At 44.0% G+C, this 24,589-nt stretch overlaps 1 protein-coding gene across 1 annotated transcript in view; it reads right to left on the bottom strand.

The window, feature by feature from the left end:
• MOV10L1 (Mov10 like RNA helicase 1) overlaps positions 1 to 24,589 on the bottom strand; it is a 432,265-nt gene that overhangs the window by 59,426 nt on the left and 348,250 nt on the right. Inside the window, exons 21-23 of the mRNA XM_063929997.1 lie at positions 7,973 to 8,080; positions 5,817 to 5,957; positions 5,348 to 5,439 (exon numbers count right to left, since the gene is read on the bottom strand). Of these exons, the coding sequence (XP_063786067.1) occupies positions 5,348 to 5,439; positions 5,817 to 5,957; positions 7,973 to 8,080 (341 nt within the window). The remainder of the gene's footprint in view (positions 1 to 5,347; positions 5,440 to 5,816; positions 5,958 to 7,972; positions 8,081 to 24,589) is intronic.

The raw sequence follows: 24,589 nt of genomic DNA, 5'->3' as shown, positions 1-24,589 counted from the left end.
TCCCTTGTCCTTTCTCCGAAGACCAGAACCTTGTGATTGTGTCGAGACGCCATCAGGTCTACATCTGGTAGGCCCCACTTGTCCACTAGGAGTTGAAATACTTCTGGATGGAGGCTCCACTCTCCGGCGTGTACGTCCTGACGACTGAGGAAGTCCGCTTCCCAGTTGAGGATCCCCGGAATGAACACTGCCGATATGGCCGGCAGATGGCGTTCCGCCCACTGAAGAATCCTGGACACTTCCATCATTGCCATGCGGGTTTGAGTGACGCCTTGATTTATGTACGCCACCGTGGTGGCGTTGTTTGACTATACTTGAACAGGCCTGTTCTGTATGAGATGCTGGGCCAGGTTTAGAGCATTAAACACTGCCCGCAATTCCAGAATGTTTATCTGAAGGAGAGACTCCTCCCTGGTCCACCGACCCTGAAGAGAGTATTGCTCCAACACTGCTCCCAACCCCGCAGACTGGCATCCGTTGTCAGAAGAACCCAGTTGGTGATCCAGAAGGGACAAACCCTGCTCAATCAATGGTCCTGTAGCCACCAGCTCAGCGACCGACGAACCTCTGGAGACAAGGAGATCATGCGAGACTTGATCCGGTGAGGCAGGCCGTCCCACTTGGCAAGAATCAGCCTCTGCAGAGGGCGGGAATGAAATTGAACGTACTCTACCATGTTAAACGCCTACACCATGAGGCCTAGTACTTGCATCGCCAAGTGTATCGACACTCGCAGGCGAGAGAGGAAGCATCGAATTCTGTCCTGAAGGTTCAGGACCTTCTCCTGAGACAAGAACCACCGTTGGTTGCGAGTGTCCAACAATGCCCCCAGGTGCACCATGCTCTGAGCAGGGACCAGAGAAGATTTCTTCCAGTTGATGAGCCACCCGTGGGCTTGCAGAAACTGGACCGTCAGATCCAGATGACGGAGGAGAATTTCTGGGGAATTCGCCAGGATCAGCAAGTCATCCAGATACAGTAAGATCCTGACGGCGGAGTAAGGCCGTCATTACCGCCATGACCTTTGTGAATACTCGCGGAGCCGTGTCAATCCAAAAGGCAAGGCCCGAAATTGATAATGGAGGTTGCCAATAGCAAACCGCAGGTATTGCTGATGCGACATGGCAATAGGAATATGGAGGTAAGCATCCTGTATGTCCAAAGCCAGAACAACAGAGCGAAGAGTTTCCATACGAAACTTGGAGACCCTCACAAATTTGTTCAAGGACTTGAGGTTGAGAATGGGCCGGGAGGAACCATTCGGTTTCGGGACTAGGAACAGCGGTGAATAGTACTCCTTGCCTTCTTGAGCCAGAGGCACCAGCACTACCACTCCTGTGTCCAGGAGGGACTGTACCACCAAATGAAGAGCTTTTGCCTTCACCTGATCCGAAGGGATGTTTGTCAGGCAAAATTGATGAGGGGGACGATTCTTGAAGGATATGGCGTATCCGTGAGTGACGACTTGCCATACCCAGGCGTCGGAAGTGGTCTTCAACCATACCTGGGTAAACCTTAGAAGTCGGCCTCCCACCCTGGGATCCCCCAGAGGAAGGCCCGCCCCGTCATGCAGTAGGCTTGTCTGATTTGGAAGCAGGCTGACGGGCAGCCCAGGCACGTTTAGGTTTGGGCTTAGTGGTTTTGGAAGTGCGAGCCTGTTTCGGGTACGCCTGACCCTTTGTTTTACCTGGAGGATGAAAGGAATGAAAGGAAGTACTCTTAACCTTCGGGACCAAAGGAGCAGTACTAGGTAGACATGCCGGCTTAGCCGAAGCCAAGTCAGCAACAATCTTGTTGAGATCCACACCAAAAAGGATGTTCCCCTTAAAAGGGAGCACCTCCAGGATTTTCTTAGAGTCCAGATCCACAGACCAGGACCATAGCCAGAGAATCCGACGAGCCAGAATGGACGTAGTAAAGGCCTTGGCTGCCAGAACACCGGCTTCAGAAGCTGCCTCCTTAATGTAATGAGAAGCTGTGACAATATACGAAAGACATTGTCTAGCATTATCAGAAAAACTGGATGGCAGCTCTGCTTCCACCTCCTGAGCCCACGCTGCAATAGCTTCTGCAGCCCAAGTAGCCGCAATAGTGGGGCAATGCACAGCTCCCGCAAGGGTATAAATAGCCTTTAAGCAACCCTCCACACGCTTATTCGTCGGTTCCTTCAGAGAGGTGACGGTAGTTACAGGCAGAGCAGAGGACACCACCAGCCGAGCTACATGCGAATACACTGGCGGTGGTGTTTCCCAGTTTTTACTTAACTCCGCAGCGAGAGGATAACGAGCCAGCATCTTCTTGTGAGGTGTGAATTTCCTTCCTGGATTTTCCCAGGATTCCTGACGTATGTCAACTAAGTGGTCAGAATGAGGTAAAACTAATTTAGATTCAAACGTCAGAAGGTTACTATCAGGTTTCTTAGAGGTAATAACAGGTTCTGGGTCATCAGCAATTTGAAGAATCAGCCTGATAGCCTCTAATAGGTCAGAAACATCCACCTGTGAAACAGATTCCCCATCAGAAGCATCTGGATCAGTGTCTGAGGGGTCAGTATACACGCCATCTTCATCAGACGAAGTGTCTGAAACATGGGTGGATTGTGAGGAAGTAATGGCCCGCTTAGAGGACCCCTTGGTCTTAGGCGGGCGAGGGTTAGGTTTCTGTTTGTTCAATGAGTGATTCAATTGCTGTAACTGAGTGAACAGGAGATCTACCCTAGATGCGGCCACGCGATCCCAGAGAGTTGCGGTGAGAGTGTGTGTATGCCTGACCTGAAGAACCGGAAACCTCCGCTGTAAGTACCCGGCAACCAGGGCGCGGGAGTATACAGCGCCACCGGGGGGGGTGATGGAGCTGCAGCAGGAGATGTCAGAATGACATCTAGCACTCGGAGTGCCTCTGCTGCAGCCCTTGAAGTCTTCTATCTTCTTTTTATAAAGCTCTTTTCAGGGCTGCTGGAGCAGCTCTGCCTGTTAGCTGCCTGCACTGCAGGCACCAACTTACAAACTGAGCTCCTGTGCACGGAGGCGGGGTTATAGAGAAGGCGGCGCTGAGCATCTTGGGAACAGTCAAAGCTTTTAGCCTGTTGGTGCCTTGGATCAAGATCCTACTCTACACCCCGATGTTATCCCTGTGGAACCCAGTGTACCCTTCTGCAGAAATATGAAATAGATGGGAGGTGTGATTGGTTAGATACCTATTCATTTATTTATTAATAAAACTAAGTCCTAGTGATTCTCAAATCGCACCTAACCTGCATATAGACTTCAGATATATTTCTAGGATTTTGGAAACTCCTAGCTATTATAGAATTATCAATTTTATTTCTAAAACCAGCTAAAATATGATAAGGCTTTGCTCTCCACTTATGTCTGAATATGTTTTTGAGCAGACAGCTGAGTGTTTACACCTTCTTTTGTGAGGAGACAGATACACATTATCACCTGATTTACATGAAGCCCTGGATGGTTTAGGTTAGGATGAAGATGGTACCTGACCGTACCAATGTATTGTCAGGTAGTGTTTATTCTAGCAACCTCCACCTGTCACAACCCGTGCAGTACCTCTTTGCTTCCTGGGCTGTCGCTCTCAGCACTGAGATACAGACCAGAAGCACCAGAGAAGGTGACACCCCAGGCAGTAAAGATTAACTACACATGTTGTGGCAGGCGCAGAATTCTAGAATGAACACTATTCAGGTAACTGTAGTGTCCTACTGACATGAATCCATTAGGAATGAACTTTTTTTTTTAAATGACACCGGATCACCTCAGGGCTGACTGAAACTTCCCATTTATCAGCGCAGACAGAATTACTGTATAACGCAACATCAAAAGAACATAGGAAAACCTCACACATGGCCACTGCAAAAACAGTTCATTTATAGTTATCATCATTTGAGCAATAGGTAAATTATTATTAATAGAAGACATTTTCTCTCTACAATGCTCTAACACACAGGTTCTCAAACTCGGTCCTCAGGACCCCACACAGTGCATGTTTTGCAGGTCTCCTCACAGAATCGCAAGTGAAATAATTAGCTCCACCTGTGGACCTTTTAAAATGTGTCTGTGAGTAATTAATACACCTGTGCACTTGCTGGGTTACCTGCAAAACATGCACTGTGTGGGGTCCTGAGGACCGAGTTTTAGAACCCCTGCTCTAACACATAGGTTTTCAAACTCTGTCCTCAGGACCCCACACAGTGCATGTTTTGCAGGTAACCTAGCAGGTGCACAGGTGTATTAATTACTCACCAACACATTTTAAAAGATCCACAGGTGGAACTAATTATTTCACTTGTGATTCTGTGAGGAGACCTGCAAAACATGCACTGTGTGGGGTAATGAGGACCGAGTTTGAGAACTTGTGCTCTAACATACCTAAAATCTCAACATGCTTTATAAAATAAAATGGACACAAGGTACAAAAGGTGGAGATCCTTGACAGGATAACACCAGCATCAAGGAGATTGCTACCTAAGTACTCAGACCCTTCTCACAAATGACCACCAAGGACAACATTTCTGATCTGAGCATAATAGACTGTAAGCCCTCACTTTGTAGCTCAGAGCACATCTCTACAGTCTTGTTTACCAAAGTGCTTGCTAGAATGGGTCAGAATGATGGTCTATCTACAACAAAAACAGATTTTCACATGCACTCACATTTCTGTCTGTACTGTCCTTTGAAGAAACTATTTACAATTGGATTTGTGGTTGACCAAGAGAAGTGGGCAATAAGTTCATCCACTTAAGGAGGTAGAGTTAGAGCATACTTGCCTACCTGACCCTCTCCATGAGGGAGAAAATGCTCTGTTCCTGGACTTTCCTGGTAATGTATGATTGCCATCACCTGTGGTGAGCTAGTTAATTGATAAGAAAGGTGTTTCACCACAGGTGATGGCAATCATACATTACCAGGAAAGTCGAGGAACAGAGCATTTTCTCCCTCATGGAGAGGGTCAGGTAGGCAAGTATGAGTTAGAGGATATTTAGCTTGGAACTATTGTGAATCCTAAAATGGTCAAGCAAGTTTTGGCCTGGCTTTCCCCAACAGCTCAGACAATAGTGGATATGACTAAAATGAAACCTAGTAGTTTTTACGCTTTTGAATAAAAAAATATTGAATATTAAAGGTCTGCTGAACTGTAAGCACTAGGAGGAGTCTTCCTCCCAATCGGTTGGGTCCTCAAATCTTAAAGCACAGAATAGTGGCCATAATGGCAAACTATTCAACAAGCAAATAATCTCTTTCTGAATCTGACCTTCAGTCTGACACACTCAGACAAATTGAACTGGTCACTTCTGACCTTGGCCTACATAATGGGTAATCTTAAAATGACTCACTGCTGAAGAGATTCAAGACCAGGAGGTAGATTACACCCAGTGTATGCTCCATTTATTATGCTGTATTCAAGCAATGCACATGCACAGGGATCCTAGTAGGAAACAAACAAAAAAGGATCTGTAAAAATGTATAAACAGATAAGATGACAAATTAAATAAAACACTCATTACATATGTGAATGGATAAAAAGAATACTTATTTTTTCTTTAATAGCTAAAAAAAAAAAAAAAAAGATGTAGCGTCCAATGCCATTTAGTAGTGGCAGTATACTGCTGGAAACGTGGTTCTTATGTATACCATTTACTTCTGGAGCTAATCACACTGGAACTCTAATTTCCTCTAGAAGCCACACAATAAAAACAGAGATAATTTAAGGATAGAGTCACTCTACGGGGTTTAAAATGTTAGACATCTGCCTAGATCATACAACACACCTACACTGACAACTACTTGATTTTGACTACAAACCTTCACAAGGATATGTGGATTTCCAAGCACGATTAGTAGGGCTTTTGGCCGAGTTGTGGCAACATTGAATCGTTTTGGATTGGAAAGGAATCCTAGCAAATTTCTTGTATCACCATAAAGAGTTTCTTCACATGATCGTACCTGTACAACAAACATCAAAATTCTAATCTGGAAACGGGATTCATACTGAGCTGTACATAGTTGCATCAAGTAGGCAACACATTTGGGTGGTCATTCCGAGTTGTTCGTTCGCTGCTATTTTTAGCAGAATTGCTAATAGGCTAAAATTCGGCAGTTCTGCGCATGCGTATGCACCGCAGGGCGCACGCGCTAAGCAATTTAACACAAAACTATGCTATTTTACTCACGGGCGAACTAAGCTTTTCAGTCGCTCTGTTGATCGGAGAATGATTGACAGGAAGTGGGTGTTTCTGGGTGGTAACGGAGCGTTTTCCGGGAATGTGCTAAAAAACGCAGGCGTGCCAGCAGAAAACGCAGGAGTGGCTGGAGAAATGGGGGAGTGGCTGGCCGGACGCTGGGCGTGTTTGTGACGTCAAACCAGGAACTGAACGGACTGAGGTGATCGCAATCTAGGAGTAGGTCTGGAGCTACTCAGAAACTGCAAGGAAATACTTAATAGCAGAATTGCTAATCTTTCGTTAGCAATTCTGCTAAGATACACTCCCAGAGGGCGGAGGCTTTGCGTTTGCATTGCTGCTAAAAGTAGCTAGCGAGCGAACAACTCGGAATGACCACCTTGGTGTAGTGTTAGTCACAGCACTGAGGTCATGACTTCATCCCCTGGTCATGGGTGATCTCTGTGGGAGTTGCATGCTCTCTGTTTGCGTGGGTTCCTTCAGGTGATCCAGTTTCCTCCCAAACTCAAAACTTACTGGTAGATTAATTGGTGGTTGACAAAATATTAACCCTAGTGTGTCCATGTGATAGAGACTATATAATGTAAGCTCCACTGGGGCAGGGACGAATATTAATGATGGAAATATTCTCTATAAGGGTTCGGTATGATATACCGATGGACGGGATACCGGTGGTCAGAATACAGACAGCGAAATCCCAACCATCAGAATACCGACAGCCCCCAAAAAGTACCCTAACCCTCCCCTGCCCCCTACCCTAACCCTCCCTTGCAGGTGCCTATCCCTAACCCTCCCTTCCCTGCTGCCTTACCCTAACTCCCCCTCCCCGGTACCTAACCATCCACTTCCCATACCTGCACCCTACCGTTTCCCCCCTAATGCCTAAACCTAACCCCCCCACCTCCATCGGCAGGAGGTGAGCTTTCGGGATTCCTGGCATTGATATTTTGATGCCAGGATCCTGATCTCTGTCAGGATTTTGATGCAGGCATTATGCCGCCGGTCGGGATTCCGGCATCAGTATTTTGGCCACCAGAATCCCGTCCGGCGGCATTGTAAACACATCCCCTATATAAAGCACTGAGTAATGTGTATGCACTATATAAATAATTCTTACATAATTAGCGACACCCTCATAACGTAGCTATAAATTAGTTAAAGCCTATTGAGAGCTGTAGGTAGAAAACAAAATCCCCGCAGAAACCACAATATTATTGAGCACCACAATGAGTAAAAGGATACTGAAATCTGCAGGTTGGACTAAGTTACTAAGTGAATTTGAAAAATACTGCACCAGGAAGCATTGCTGCCATACACAAACACTTTATCACCCATAGGGACTAAGCCGTAAGCTTACCTTCAGCTGTGTTCTTGTACAACTTTGCAGCAGTCGTGCAAATCAGATCTTCTTGGCCTGCGCAAAGAGTCTTTCACTCAAATGTGCATCTTGGTCACAATGCGGTAAGACAAAACCGCTGGGTGATAAAGTGGGAAACTGGGGAATGGATTATTTTAAATGTCTATTCACAGAGAGCAGGGAGCCTGGCATATTCAGCCTAATTTCACTAGAGCTTTCTCCAAAAGTAACAATGAGTGGGAACTACAAATTTTAGCAACTCTGCTGTTTGCATTAAGATATATTCAAAGATAAAGCTCTCTAAACAAAATTCTGAAGCATCAGAAACACCCGCAAAACACATCTGAACTCTTTAGAACGTTAGCAAAGGAAAAATTAATAGTGAGCAGCACCAATGTAAAAGTCGAACATTTACTACATACCATTGAAATAATGATTACCAAGAATTCTTGTCCCTGAAATTCTTCCACTGATCCCACTTTGATATCCATTAGGTCAACAGTCCGCAGCAGAGTTCTTATTTTCTCCCCCTAAAAAAGAAACATTGCAGCAGTCACAGCACTAAAGTACGTTTTAAATTCCAAATACCCCAAAATGGAAAAAACTGTAAAGAAGTCACTTTACTGAATAACCAAAGTACATGATGTTACAGTAACAGCTAAAGAATAAATGTAGAGAGGATCTGTGTCGTTGACGCACATTGAGAGAGACAATTTTATCACAGTAAAATATAACTTATTATTTATTGCATTATTTAGAATGTAAATCTATATGGTATCCCTAGACTAGTGAAAAGGCACAGCGTGTCCACATGTTACAGTTCTAAAAAAATGTTATGAAAACAAAAGTATTACTGCATTCAGATACCTGCAAGTCTAATAGGGACACAATGTCAATTATCATGATGCTTAGCCACTAGATACGCAGCATGTATTAGGTAAGCTATGAAGACTATTTGCAGATATATTATACCATACCAATACTTACCTGTCAGTTCCAACCACATATATGATAAGCCTGATTCATTGCTATTTGTAATAACAGTATTCAGAGTTCTGATATTAATTCTACACCTCTAAGCAGCTGCTATTGACACAAATAGCGCTGTATGTGATACATTGTATGTATAAAAAAAGTGATACACTGTGAAACATTTATAAGACCAGCTGGCTATAATAGGAATAGCACACAATAGCCAATCAATTCGAAATGTCCAGGATTTGAAAGGCAATTCTATAATACAACAGGATATGTTAAAGCAGCTATAACTGGAACAGCCTGAATAAACACATTGTTGCGAACCTTATAAATAGTCAATATGAGCTGCTGGCTGTGACAGGACTACTGCTGAAATACATCAGACTGTTACAATTATCTATAGGATGTTCATACTTTGAAAGTATAGCTCTGTAATAAGAGAGGAGCCTGAAAGAATAAACAGGGGATTACCTCCTTATGAAAGTAGCTATTAATCCTTGAATAAACTTTATGAAGGCATCAACTGTGACAGTTACTTAATAAGCCTTTCTTATATAATGGAAATATAAAAGATATCTTTTAGTAATGGTGTGTCTTCTTTGGAAGCATACGTGACGTTTGTTTGTACAGCCTAACAGAGCTACATTATTTGGTGGATGACACATTTAGTACCACAGAATAATAACCAAAACAATTGCAAACCAAGTACCAATAAGCTATATAGATATCAATGTCTGACTTGAATGTCCATATGGAACAATCACTAAGAGTGAATCTAATTTCATAATGCTTGACTGACAGTGATAATTAATAACAGTATCCATTGATTGACTATAGGCACAAACTTATCTTGGTTTAGCAGGTATCCTGACACCCATAATAGGATGTATAATATTCTTCACATTTTGGTCCAAAAATCCATCATTGAGGGTGACTTAAGATAACCACCATCATATTCTTACATGTCAATTGCTTTGTTATTACACTCCCAGAGATATATCAACCTATGCTTTCAGCCTATAATAAAAAGCATTTCTGTAAGGTGATCATTAGAAAGCATGAGGTTGTATTGACTTAACAAAGCTACTTCTGACGTGATCATGCAATTATACGAGACAAACTAGATTTGAACCACATACTGTATATATGAAATGCCCAGTAATAGAATTTAAAGACATTTATATTCTTAGAGACCTTTAACTGGGGCTTAAATCTCAAACCTATGCTCGCAGCCTCTTAATAAAAGGTGCCTTCCTTTGAGGTATTTCTTTAGCGAGTAGTAGGTGTGGCGATATAGTTATATTTGCATAACCAGGACCAATTGTGATATTAAACACATCCAGGGTTTCCTGTCATAGGATGGATAATTAGACGATCTTATACTTCATTTCATATAGTGACTAAGCGGAGGTGTATTGTAATATAATATACCAATCCAACATCAACAACACGTGGACACGTTTTTTTTTTTAATATCTTTATTCACATTCTTTATTTTTTCTACATTCACAAATTTGTCAGTCCTTGTGATTTTATCCTTCATGTTTCACTGTAGTCAAGGGATACCATATAGATTTACATTTTAAATAATGCAATAATAAAAGTTATATTTTACGGTGATATCACTGTGCATCAACAACACAGATCCTTTCTTTTCTTAATTTGCTAGTTGTACATGTACTGTAGTTGCAGCACCCCCGTTATTAACAAGGAATAATCTGTGAATAGGGGCCTCACAAGTGGATGTATGTAAATTAATCCCATACACTCACAATATCCTATTATTTTGAGTGTGAAGATACCCAACCCTCTAGAGTATAAATGTAAAAAGGTATTACTGTTTAAGAAAGGGACATACGTTATCAGTAAAATGCATCATGTAAAATAAATGGCTTGTGAAACATTTGTAGTACATAGTCTTATATCTCCAAGTGAGGTTATAGTCTGACAAGTGAGGAGAGACAAAATGAAGTATTTTGGAGTCTTTATCACTCACACTTATAGTTCTCTCTATAATGCTAACTACCCCAGGATCCTCTCCTCTATAAGGGCAGACCTGTTCAGATGGCAATCTTATTATATCACCTGGTTTGGTAGAATAATAGCTATCAAAATAAATCCCTTACTGTGGCTTCTCTACTTATTTCAGACACTGCGGATTAGTGTAGGGAACTCCTACTGTAGTTCCACAAATGGTTTGTGCAGTTTGTTTCTCTCAGGAACGATCCATTATTTACTCCTGTACTCTCTGGCACCTTGGATTGTTAGAGGTATCAGGTTTGTGGTAGACATTGTGGAAACACGTGTATGAGTCTGGGTTACTTACAGAGTAAGTTTTCTATCCCAGATGTAAATATTTTACCTATCTTCAGCTGAAGCACTTTGTAACATCCCTATCCCCATACTGACGTATGTCCTCACCTCACAGTATGACCTCATTGGAACGGCTGTGTCTAACTATTTTTTTTAATTCAACAATTTTTATTAGATTTTTTATAGAAATACAAGAACAGGGAAGACCTTCATGATACAGACATACCAAAAACCGGAGAGAAACCGGTATAGTTACAATAATCCATCGTAAGGTGCTTTTAAGCCACATCAGTGAAACCACAGATACATAGGCGGTACTTGTAGGCTTGAGTAAGAGGTAAAGGATAAACATCTTAACCTACATGAGGTCTAGGAAATGATGAAAACATTACAGACGTGCGTCTTAGCATAAGAAATCACCATATACCTAAGCATACAATTCTACCTGAGGATTCACAGGACATCAGTATACCCGAGAGGTCAGTAAAGAAGACAGACAGAAGAAGGGGGGGGGGGGGGGGGGAGAAACAAATGGGGAAAACAATACAAGTATAATCATATCATGAATGAGTAGCGGCCAAAGAAGTCCTAAGTAAAAATATTAAAGAAGTAATTCAGGCATGGTTAGCCATTCTAACCAAAGAGAAGGTTCAGTGCCCATATGGCATCAGACTAAACATACAGCATGGGGGTATTAAAATTAATATAATTGCATTTCCTAAGAAAACAGCAGGGGGTCCCAAAGGAACAGTACATGGGCCTAGGTTGTCAAGAGGCCCTGTCGATTTGTCTATATAGATACCACGTTGTGGTCTCAAAAAGTTTATAGATGAACGACTGTACATCCGGGTCTAGAGTATCAATATACCTCTCCCACTTCTCGGCAAACCGCCTGACCCCCAATTCAATATCAGGAAGAGTAGCACGCCTCTCAAAATAAATAATCCGGAGGGTCATGTGTTTCACAGCCATCAAAGAAGGGGTAGACGGTTTGATCCAATTATTAAGAATTTGTTTCTTGGCAATTGTCAGGATAACAGAGAGTACCAGAACAATGTCTCTCTTCAGGCCCAAGAGACCACTCCCTAAAATCAAGTAGCAAACAAGCCCTCGGGCGTTTTATTAACCGTAAGTTAAATACTGTGTTGAGATAAGCGACCACCTTGTACCAAAACTTAGATATTTTCCAGCAAGACCACATATTGTGGTACAAGGTGGCACTCTGCGCAGTACATTTGATGCAACAGTCAGTGTCGTCTGGGACCATGTGTGCCCTCTGATTAGGCGCTATATATGCCCTTTGGAGCGTCTTCAAGTGAACCTCTTGCAAAGAGGCAGAGTATAAGAACCTAAAAGTGGGTAAAATGTTATCTAAAAATTCAGCGCACGATCCCATATTGGGGATATCTCTGGCCCATGAAGACAACGCGGAATCCCAGAGCCGGTCTCTATATGAGACCCTAAAGGTGTTTCTGAAGTAACTAAGATGGTAAGGACAATCTTTAGTAAGCACCATTAAGGTGCGCAGCGGGTCTGTGGTAGCCTCAGAAATCATTGGGTGAAACTGGGATTGAGCAAAGTGTCTAGCCTGCAGGTACATAAAAAATTCCCGGTGGGAAATACCAAATTTTATCTGGATATCAGAGAAAGAAAGCACTGCGTTGCCTCCTGGGTCGTATATGTCTGCGATCCCCTTTTCTCTCCAACTCAAAAAATGTGCGTTATCAAGGCCAGGAAGGAAACATGGGTTACCCCAAAACGTATTGTGAAGAGAGGTGTCAGGTTTTCTCTGGGCTTTAGTGTGAGTGGCCTGCCATGCTCAATATGTATGCCAAAATAAAATATTATGTTTTATCTCAGATGGGAGACGGGAGTTTGGGGTGTGTAAGAGTGCAGCAGCGGAGAAAGGATGGAATACGGCCAGTTCAAGTGGCAAGTTCGTAAATACTGATCTGCCCCAAAGCCAGTCTGTGATATAGCGGTACATTGCTGCTCTACTAAATAGAACAGGATCCGGGATTCCCATACCTCCCTCTTCACGTAATAGCTGTAACCTAGCGTAGGGGACTCTTGGTCGTTTACCTGCCCATAAAAATCTAGTGAAACACTGTTTAAGAAAAAGGACATATTTCTCAACAAGGGCAATAGGAAGCATAAGAAGAAATAAGCAATCTTGGAAAAAACAACAGATTTAAAAACTTCTGCGCGACCCATAAGAGACAAGGGCAGAGACGCCCAGTCTGTAAGGATTTTAGACACCTTGGACAAAATAGGACCAAAATTAACCGCATATAGATCCGGGAGGGAAGTAGGGATCTGAACTCCTAAATATCTAAGACTATCTCGAGCCACTGGGAATCGGGACAGGACCGGGTGTAATGGAAAGAGGGAAGAGTCTCCTGAAAGGAGGAGAAGCTCGGATTTAGATATACAGGTTGAGTCTCCCTTATCCAAAATGCTCGGGACCAGGGGTATTTTGGATATGGGATTTTTCCGTATTTTGGAATAATTGCATACCATAATGAGATATCATGGTGATGGGACCTAAATCTAAGCACAGAATGCATTTACGTTTCATATACACCTTATACACAGTGGCGGTTCTTGCCACGGGCAAGCGGTACTTTTGCCCGGGGCGCCGCCTTCCGGAGGGCGCCGGCGCCATCCGAAAGGGCGCCGCACCAGGGCAAGATCCGCCACTGTGCCCCCCGCAGTGCCCTGCTGTGCCCCCCCGCTTTGAAGGGAACCAGACGCGTAGCGTCTAGTTTCCCTTCATTGAGAAGACCTTAGTTGTGCGGTGCGCGATGACGTCATCGCGCACCGCACAGCAAAGGTCCTCTCCATGAAGGGAAACTAGATGCTACGGTCTAGTTTCCCTTCATGTAGAGGACCTTTGCTGTGCGATGCGCGATGACGTCATCGCGCACAGCATAGTGGAACAGACACTAGGGGTCATTATTGACCTCTAGTGTCTATGCTGTTCTATGGGAGAGACGTAATAACGTCTCTCCCATAGATCGAAGAGAGGAGAGGAGAAGAGCGGCGCCGCCGGCGGAGGGGGTCTGCAGCGGTCTGGATCAGGAACGGGGATGGTAAGTATACTTTTTTTTTATTTCATTTTTTCTTTCAGCGTCGTGACCACGCCCCCATTTGAAGCCACGCCCCTATATTTTGCCCGGGGCGCTACAAAGGTAAGAACCGGCCCTGCTTATACACACAGCTGTCAAAGTCAGAAAAATATCACTATGCACACTGCCATATTTGCACCTCATGCGAGCTCCCGCTGCGCGTGCAAGAGCTCTCCCGTGCGTGCGCATACTCGCCTTCGCGGGCACCCGCAGGCGCACGATATGCGGATTTACGGTAGAGTTTGTATGCGTCTAGCGGGCGACTCAATCGATATATATTTTAACCATATAATGTATTTTGTAGATTATGGTCCCTTTGATAGATTCTGAAAGTTTAGTTAATGTAGCATGTTCATGGACAGAGAGATCCCTCTTTTTCTGATACAGGGGGTCAGACAAGGATTATACAGTGGTGTTTAGTATCCATCGGAAGAGTATTTAATTAGCAATATTCCGGTGTTGGTTTGGAGCAGATTAATCGCTCGTGCGAATAGTTATGGACATAAGAAGTTTATGTCCATTTACTATTATTTGCACTTACTTATCCATGCGGCGGGAAACCTAGTTTCCCACCCACCTGAGCAGTTGGAAGTAGACACAGCCCACCTGTATGAATCAACCTATGACCTTTTGTTTTAGTGCGAAGACGAATTCCCGTGTCCAATGAACAATGAGATTGTAGGGACCATTGAATTGTATTGTGTGTGGGGCATAAATAGACAAGCCGATCACATCCAGCTCTCACTCTTCAACGGTTCTCATTGCTGATAATCGGGAGCTGGATGTCCAGAGGCGCATGCGATCGTTCCCCTTTGTGCGTAAGTTTTCTCCGCAATCATATTGTCTTTCTTGTTAATCTGAGCCATATCTCTCTCTCTCTCCCTTCTCTTTCCCTCTCGTTTCTCTTATATAGTTATTGTACTGATATTGTATTTCATGTGTAGTTATCTGGTTAGGTAGTCTATGTTATATTGGTAGTGTATAACTTGTATTGTATTATTCTTTTGAACGTTCATTCATTTCCTTAAAAGGCGTTAGACCCTTAGACCGGTATTGTGTGTTCATTATATTGCAGTGGGTAATAGGAGCGTCTCTATCGCTCAAACAGCTTTAGCGTAAACCCGCTTATTAAGTGTTGCATTCTCATCTTATCACTACACCAAGGGTTACTGCATAATACACTGTTTTATGGTATAGTTATAAAGGTTTAACATTGTTAGCGTCTGCGCCGCTGGTGATCTCCTCGTGGTCCCGAGCGTCCGCTACGCTATAGCGAATCATTACGTTAGTCGGCAGCCAATAGCGGGCCTGCCTGTGATCCCTTGGCCGTGAGCGAACGTGGCGCTTGAGCGTCTCGACTACGGCTAAGCGATTGTTACGCAACGTGCGTACCCTTACGGTATTCCATACGTTAATAGCGTACATTGTTCTTAGACCTCTTAAAGGGTTTTAAGTAAGATAAATATTTAGCTTTATCAATTGGCGGCTCGCCCGTCCTTCACATATCTGTACTAGGTAATTTCAGCAGACATTATCCATCAGCAAAGGGCGGGAGATCATATTCCTCGTAGTGCTGTCTGGATAAGCGTCTGCTTCGCTTAGTAAAGGGTGCTGAAGGAATCCGGGAACCGGAGGTAAGAACAACACGCTAGTGTCTTTTAAAACTGTTTATTTCTGTCTTGCGTACGCACGCACGCAAATATCTGCATTTCTTTTCATTCGTGTATTTTCATATCACTCTCCTGTTTGCCATTCTATAATTGATAAACGTGCTAAGAGAGATTTGCCGCTATTTCATAGTTAAAGTATAAAAGTAATACATTAAGAGATAAATTGCAAAGCACACACGCAGCTCTGCCTAAGATACAAGGAGAGATTGGTGTGGTGTTCGGTAGATGATCGAGGATCATCTACATTGATAAACGTGTAAAATTGTGTTACGGTGGATAGTTGCTTTGTGTACACGTGTCTCTAACAAAGGGTGAGACTCGCGTACGCAACTCAAAGGCCGACGCACGCAGCGTAGATTACGCAACGGAGCGTCCGGGTACGCCCACGTAACTCAAATCACACGCTAGTGTTATTGTAACAGGCGAAAAGGTGGCAACGCGATAAATAGCGCAAATCTATTTTAGTGTCCGAAATTTAGACTAACAGATCCTTCTCCAAATTTACAACACATCTGGTCTAAAGGAAAGAAAATTTCTGCGCAGAAATAGAAATAGAAACAAAAGTGTACATGTGGTGAGTGAGTGTTTGCATATATAAGTTTATACAATTTTTGAGGTTTGAACCACAGGAAGTCGAGTTCTCGCAGGGTACATACATGTAAGTGACGTGCATGGTGGCAAGGGAGGCATCCTTTGTTAAACATAAAATCTGAGCATTAGAGTACAGCAGACCAGGAGGTCTATTGTAGCACAGACCAGGAGGTCCGGAATTGACCAGGAGGTCCAGGTACAGCAGACTAGGAAGTCCGCTATAAATAGAGAAAAGAGCACAACCCAGGGGGTTGGTGCAGAACCCATATAGGCCATTAAAGCTCATGCTGAAGGAATTCGCAGCCGCAATTTTCGATTCCACTGGTCGCTCCGCACATAAGATTAGTTGCTTATGTGCTGAACGATTGTACCGCACGTAATTGTGTGCATTAGTAAATCTGACCAGTACCATGTGTGTACGAAACGGGTCACAAACACTATTTGTACATTCTGACGTGATTTGTGTAATTTTTTTATTTTCTGAAGGGAAGTTCGCTGGTCACTCAGGAATTATCCAACAGCCAACAGTTACTGGAAAGGGTCAATGCTCTGCGGAACACACTCACATGTTCCAGTAAACGAAGGTTCATAGGGGCCCTGGGTCGAGTACGCCAGCACTAGGGCAGTGTGTAGGTCGTATTGGTCGGCGTGGGCGAGTGAGTGGGGTTCTCGGTAAACCGCCACCGTCAGCCTATCGTGAACATTTTGGTTTTTGTAAGGGTTCGCTGAAGACCCTGATTGAAGGTCAGAGGTGGTGAAAGCAACACCTGCAAGTTATGGGGGCCAATTGTTCAGGTAGGGGGCGATCAACCTCGGTTCGGGTTGATTCAGTAAACCGACCAATCGGGTCGGCAAGGTACGTAATGTGTGAAAAATACGGTTCACACACAGAGGTTTTATGTGATGAATGGGAGAGAATGACTGTGCATGACGGGGAGAAGTTCCCAAGAGTAGGCAGCTTTAGCCCAGAAGTGTTACAAAATCTAAGGAGGAGGATATGTCTCATTAAATCAACAAAGAGACGAATCAAACATTATGATTATTTGCAGTTATGGCAACAGGAGGGTGAAATACAGAGAGGATTGGCTCAGGCGGCGGGATCTAATCCTATCAAGAAATTGATAGCCACGGCCCCGCCACCACCATACATATCAGGAGAGAAATTGGTTGCGGAGAATGACGCATTAGGGTGTAACAAACAAACACTTAGCAACTGTGTAAATGTTAATAAGTTAACCAATGCAAGTATTAACCCGTGCAAGTTGTACCCTGTTTTGAACTTTCCCCAGGAGTGTGATCAAGAGGACGAATCGGCAACAATATCAGCGCTCTCTCTAGCAGCCACCATATCAGAAACAACAGTAGGCACGGCCCAACCCATAAGATTAGTAACAAAGCCCCCTAGCGGAGGGACAGGTGAGGTCGTATCAACGGGTAAGTACGGCACCATACACTATGCTGAAACCATTTCACCACAGGCTGTAGAATCTACACAGAATGATGTTATTAAACTTGCTCCCGTGAGGGTAATAGCAGTTCCAAATGGGAAAACGGACACTACAGGAGTCACTCCTATCAGGAACATTGCCATGTACAGCCCGTTTTCCCGAATGGAATTAAGAACCATAGTGTCTGAATTCCCTGATCCTAGAAAAGACCTAGTTGCTAGCCAGAAATACATCAGAGACCTAGGGAACACTTTAGAGCCCAATAACAAAGACTGGCAGGTATTGCTGAGGGCTTGTTTACCCTCCAATGTCGACTCGGCTCAATTTTTAGCTGACTGTGGATTGGATCAGGATGTACCTCTTACAGATGTGTACAACAAAGACAATGTAAAAAGGATAAGTTTACAGTTAAAGGAGTATTTTCCAGCTGTAGTTAAATGGAACAAGATTTTCTCCATTTAACAAAAAGAGTCAGAAACTGCTGCAGAATATTTTCACAGGGCATTGCTAGATATGGCAAAATACACAGGCATAGAGGACATTAAAACAAACATAAACCATCGAGAAGTAGCAGTATCTGTATTAATGGATGGTTTAAAAGAGGCATTAAAGACAAGGGTACAGACCACGCAACCATGTTGGCGAGGTCTGTCGGTGGCTACTTTGAGAGAGGCAGCTGTGGATCACGATCGGAATATCACCAGACACAGGGAATTACAAGGTGATAAGTTAATGGCCGTAAGTATACAGGCCCTGACCACAAGGCAGCCTTTGTATAGACCACCAAACCCTGTGGGTAAGTCAAATGTGGTAACCTGTTATTTCTGTCATAGAGAGGGACACTTTGCACGAGACTGTAAATCGAGAAACATACAAAAGCCTTATCAACCCCCTAGACAACGACACGACACACGACATTGGGAGCAGGGTCCGCAGAAACGGAGTTATGAGCCACATGCAGGGGAAACAAAAAGATACCCCCCGAACAGAGACTGGCAAGCCTCTGGTAGTTCCCATTTAACCCCTTCACAAGTAGTTGCTGCCAGCGGGATTCAGGGAGGTCACCATACCCAATAGGGGTGTGGCCATACCTGTAATCTGCAGCCAGTAAAATTGATTGCAAGTCTTGGAAGTGAACCCGAAATTGCAATTAATGTAGCTGGTAAATCATTAAACTTTCTTGTAGATACGGGGGCGGCCAAATCAGTGAAATTCGACAGTGGGCATGAGAACCACTGGTAAGACAATTCCAGCCATGAGAGTAACGGGAGTAGTCCAGCATTACCCTGTTAGCAAACCAGCCGAGATTACAATAGGGCCTTTACATACCAAGCATTCCTTTTTGCTGGCTGCATCGGCACCGACTAATCTCCTGGGAAGAGACTTATTGTGTAAAATGGGGTGCGTCATTTATTGTACTCCTGAAGGTGTATTCTTGGACATACCTGAGAATCACGCTCAGGAAGTGCGAGACATGTTAGACTCCCCATCAAAATTAATGTCACATACCATTACGACAAATAGGACTCCATCCCAAGTAGAAGAAATGACATCCCAGATACCAGAGTCACTGTGGACTAAAGACGGACAAGACACTGGATTGATGGCAAACGTAGCTCCAGTAGTTGTGCAAGTAAAAGATGGTAGGATAGCTCCAAAAATCCCACAATACCCTCTGAAGCCAGAGGTGGAGTTAGGAGTATATCCAGTAATAGAGCGCTTGCTACAACAGGGCATTCTGGTAAGAACGTCCAGCACTGCCAATAGTCCCATCTTCCCTGTGAAAAAGAGTGGGGGGAGGGGTTACCGGCTAGTGCAGGATCTAAGGGGGATTAACAAAATAGTTGAGAGTCAGTTCCCCGTAGTGCCAAATCCAGCTGTCATCCTTATGCAAATCCCTCCCACTGCGAAATTTTTCACTGTTATTGACCTCTGCTCCGCTTTCTTTTCGGTACCTCTGCACCCTGACAGCCAATATTTGTTTGCATTCACATACAGAGGAGTCCAATACACATGGACTCGATTACCACAAGGTTTCATAGACAGTCCAAGTATATTTTCCCAGGCTTTGCATGATTGTTTACAGTCTTTCCAACCAGAGAGTGGATCAGTATTAATACAGTACGTGGATGATCTACTACTGTGTTCTGATTCAGTGGAAGCATCCCTGAAGGATACGAAACAGCTCCTGTTTCATCTTTCAGACACATGACACAAGGTTTCCAAAGACAAGTTACAATTATGCCAAACTAAAGTAAAATACTTGGGACACTGTCTAACACAAGGACTGAGACACCTGACCGCTGATAGAATTCAAGCAATTAGAGACATGACCCTGCCACAAACCCAGCAACAGATCAGAACATTTTTAGGAGTGTGTGGGTATTGCCGTAACTGGATCCCAGGATTTTCCATTCTAGCATTACCTTTGCAGGAGATGGTTTCCTCAAACAAGCCTGATCGGATTTCGCACACAGACGAGTCCGAGATGGCATTTGAGAGACTTAAACAGTGCCTAACGCAGGCACCAGCATTAGGTATGCCAGACTATGGGAAACCCTTTGAGCTGTACGGAACAGAAAGTGCTGGTTGCGCGGCAGGCGTCCTAACCCAAAAGCACGGTGATGCCAGCAGGCCAGTAGCATACTACAGCGCTCAGCTAGATACGGTAGCGCGATCCCTCCCCACATGCTTGCGAAGCGTTGCTGCGATAGCATTGCTAGTAACGAAAAGCGAAGATGTAGTGCTAGGTCACAACCTCACAATTCATACACCACATGCAGTGTCAGCCTTGCTAAATTCTGCCCAAACCAGGCACGTCTCATCAGCGCGGTTTACAAGATGGGAATTGGCACTAATGGCCCCCGTAAACATCACCATAAGGAGATGCAGTGCATTAAATCCTGCAACATATCTCCCAGGTGTGCCTGGACAGGCACAAAGGGTGGAGGATGAGAGTGGTGGGGAAGGAGGATTTAATACAAAGGATGACACACATGATTGTATGGAATATTTGACCCAAAATTTCACCGCAAGGCCTGACATCAGTGACAACCCACTGGAAGATGTAGACCTTACCTTCTACACGGATGGTAGTTGTCACAGACAGTCAGACTCGGGAGACTTGTGTACTGGATACGCAGTCGTAGATGACCAAGGCACCATAGAAGCAGAACCGCTAGGCCCACCTCACTCAGCCCAGGTTGCTGAACTGGTCGCCCTAACCAGAGCATGTGAATTGGCTAAGGGCAAATCAGCCAATATCTACACCGACTCTAGATACGCATTCGGGGTAGTCCATGATTTCGGAGCCCTATGGCGCCTCAGAAATTTCATGACAGCAGCTGGTACACCGGTAGCGCATGCAGCTCACATAAAAAGGCTTCTAACAGCGATACAGGAACCCGACAGAGTGGCTGTTATCAAGTGTAAAGCACACACATATAGCCAGGACCCAGTATCACTTGGTAACAGCCGAGCAGACGAAGCTGCTAAGTTAGCAGCTGGTACCCCCAGACAGACAGACACCACACAATTGATGGTATTCAATACCATCAACACACAGAAGTTGTGTGAAATGCAAAATTTGTGTTCCACACAGGAAAAGGCAGTCTGGAAGGCAAAAGGATATGGCCAGGAGTCCTCAGGACTCTGGACGGATGGACAAGGTAAACCAGTGGCCCCCAGAGCATATCTTCCATGTCTAGCTGAGGCAGCACACGGGCTGACTCATCTGGGCAAGGAGGGAATGTGTAAGTTGGTAAGAGCATATTGGTGCGCCCCAGGATTTTCATCCCATGCAGGTAAGAGAGCAATGTCATGCCTTACCTGTTTGAGAAAGAACATCGGAAAGGCAATACCAACAGAACCATCTCATATCCCACCTACAGGCGGCCCTTTTCAGGTAATACAGATTGACTTTATCCAATTACCCCCTTGTCGAAATTTGAAATATGTACTTGTTTGTATAGATGTGTTCTCAAATTGGGTCGAAGCATTTCCTGCGGCCACAAATACCGCTATGTTTACTGCTAAGAAAATTGTGCAGGAATTTGTATGTAGATATGGTATCCCTAGAATAATTGAAAGTGATAGGGGTACCCATTTTACAGGTGATGTCTTTCAAGGAATGTGTAAGTTGATGGGAATTGATAGCAAGCTGCATACTCCATACCGTCCACAGGCGAGTGCGAAGGTGGAAAGAGTGAACAGCACTATTAAAAATAAACTGAGCAAAGTTATGGCAGAGACAGGATTGACATGGCCAGAAGCTTTACCCATAGTACTGTACAGCATCAGAACCACTCCCAGGTCCCCTCTTAATCTGTCTCCCTTTGAAATCTTGTTTGGTCGACAACCGCATGTTATGATTAATCCTCAGGATGATTTGAAGTGTAACAATGAAGTGACTGTAAAATACTTGATCAACATGAGTAAACAGCTAAGGAATCAAAATGATAATTTGAAGTTGGTGATTCCTGATTTACCAGATAGTAATTGTCATGACATTGAACCTGGGGATTATGTAATGATACGGAATTTTCTACGCTCAGGTTGCCTTATTGACAGATGGGAAGGACCATACCAAGTCTTATTGACTAGCACTACAGCATTGAAGGTTGCCGAGAGAGAGACTTGGGTTCATTCGTCCCATTGTAAGAAGGTTGCTGATCCAGAGAGGTCCCGTGATAAGGAACAGACGGTAGAGGAAGTTGTATCACTGGAGTGTCTGTTCCAGGAGGACTGAAGCGGCACCTGAGCATTGAGAATCACAAGATCAAAAGCAGTTGTCGATTCCCTGTTCCCTTTTATTGTTTTTCTCCACTTCCCATCCCCTCTCCCTCAAATTATTTTTCCCCCTTCTCATTCGTCTTCGTTTCCTCCTAAGATGGACTTGCCTCAAGAGACTGTGATCCGGATTTTCCTGTTGACCATGATGTTGACCAGAGCAGTCTGTTCCGGCGAGAGTACCATGGAGGTCGAGAGAGGTTCTGGAATGGGTTCTGATGACAGAGATGGAGGCGTAGTTTTCCAAGAACAACATAATCAACAAGCAAAGGCGAGTATCAGAAAACGATCCGATAACATAGACCATAGAAGGAATTGTGAAGGATTGTTAGCTGAAGAAAACTGTATCTGTAGGCTCTGTGACAATGTAGTTGAGGATGGGTGCATCAAGAAATGCCAATCCAGTTTTAATATCCACATGGACCGGCATCCATTGAGTGACTATCACTCCTTAGTGGGTAGTGTGTTAAATCAAACAGATTGTTGGGTATGCTCTCAAGTACCTCAAGGTCATAGCAAATCAGGACTAGTACCATTTCCTTTAACGATAGGGGAGGTACTTGAGCTAAGTGGTGGGAGGCCGGTGGACAGGAGGTTTAATATCTCCAGTCCTCCTAGTTTGAAGCTCCACCAATATCATGTGGATAGATCCCTAATATGTTTTAACATTTCCAACCCCCGAAAGCCGGGAAATTGGGAAGTGTCATGGAGTAACCAAACCATGACCTTTTCATATAGAGCAGATAGAATGCCAACAGATACAGAGCTTATACGCCACATAGCCAGTAGAGGAAAATCTTTCCGATATAGGTATACCCTAGGAAGTAGGATTACGAGAGTTGGAGAGGTATCACCAGGATACTGTGCACATATCGTACAAGCCGATACGTGTACTAGACAGATGGGAGAATTAGGGTTAGGAGATTTCACATGGAAGATGTGTAATATGGTTATGTCCTACTCCGTCCCGTATGTTCTCCCCGATGATGCATATTTCATATGCGGGAGGAAGGCGTATAAGTAGCTTGCCCCAAACTCTGAAGGATTGTGTTATATTGGAAAAGTACTGCCTGAAGTAATGACTGTATCACATGCCAAAATGAAAGATATACACCGTGTTGCCCAAGCTCCTTATACTCACACCCACTACGAGCACGTAGTTAAACGGCACCTGATAGAAAGAACAGAGCATCCGGCATGATCCATGAATCCACCGGGATTCAGTTTCTACTTGCGTTAGACATCACTCGCACCGCCAGAGGAGTGTTGAATTATAAATACATATCTGCGCTCGCAAATTTGTTAGACAATATCACAGAAATGTATGATGACACGTTTAGGTATACTGGAAGAGAACTTCTAGCTTATAAAACAGAACTGGTTCAGCATAGAATGGTTCTCAATTATCTCACGGCAGTGACAGGTGGATATTGTGTCACACTGGCAACACAGTACGGCGTGAAATGCTGCACATATATAACGAATAGTACCGAGGACCCGGTCGAGGTCATAGACCAAAAGATGGACGACATTCTCCAATTAAAGTGGGAATTTCGCAGGAGACACAATCTCACCCTTGCTGCTGTGGGTAATGAGCTGACTGGTTGGGTGTCATGGTTGAACCCGCGAAATTGGTTCTCTGGTTTAGGAGAATGGGCTCAAGGAGTCATAATGAATGTAGGGAAGTTTCTTCTATGTATCTTAGGTGTTGTCATATCAATTGGCTTGATATTTAGATGCGGTCAGGCTTTAATGAAGTGCAAACGTAGTACCAGGGTAATGAGTCTAAGGAGTGAGGAAATTGTAATTCCAATGGATTTGATTTATGACCCAACGGTAGAAACAATGATGTGATGAAAATGCGATTATACGGTCCGTTTCTTTCACCTATTTTTCCGTTTTCTCCAAGGTAAAAAGACCCACATGGACGAGGAATTTGACGAGCCTGTATACAGACAACTGATGGATTAAAGAAGAAGTTTTGACAACCTTATACACAGATATTTGATGAACTATGCCATAGACCCCCAGTTTCCCTAGAAATTTTAAAATTACGCTAGCCCAACATTTTTGTAAGTCTATGGACATTGACAAAGCTTTTGCCCACACCTATTGGCAAAAGC

Source organism: Pseudophryne corroboree, chromosome 6 (assembly GCF_028390025.1).
Source record: "Pseudophryne corroboree isolate aPseCor3 chromosome 6, aPseCor3.hap2, whole genome shotgun sequence".
NCBI lineage: Eukaryota > Metazoa > Chordata > Amphibia > Anura > Myobatrachidae > Pseudophryne > Pseudophryne corroboree.
Note: the sequence above shows the minus strand (reverse complement) of the source record. Positions and strands in the feature narration are given on the sequence as shown.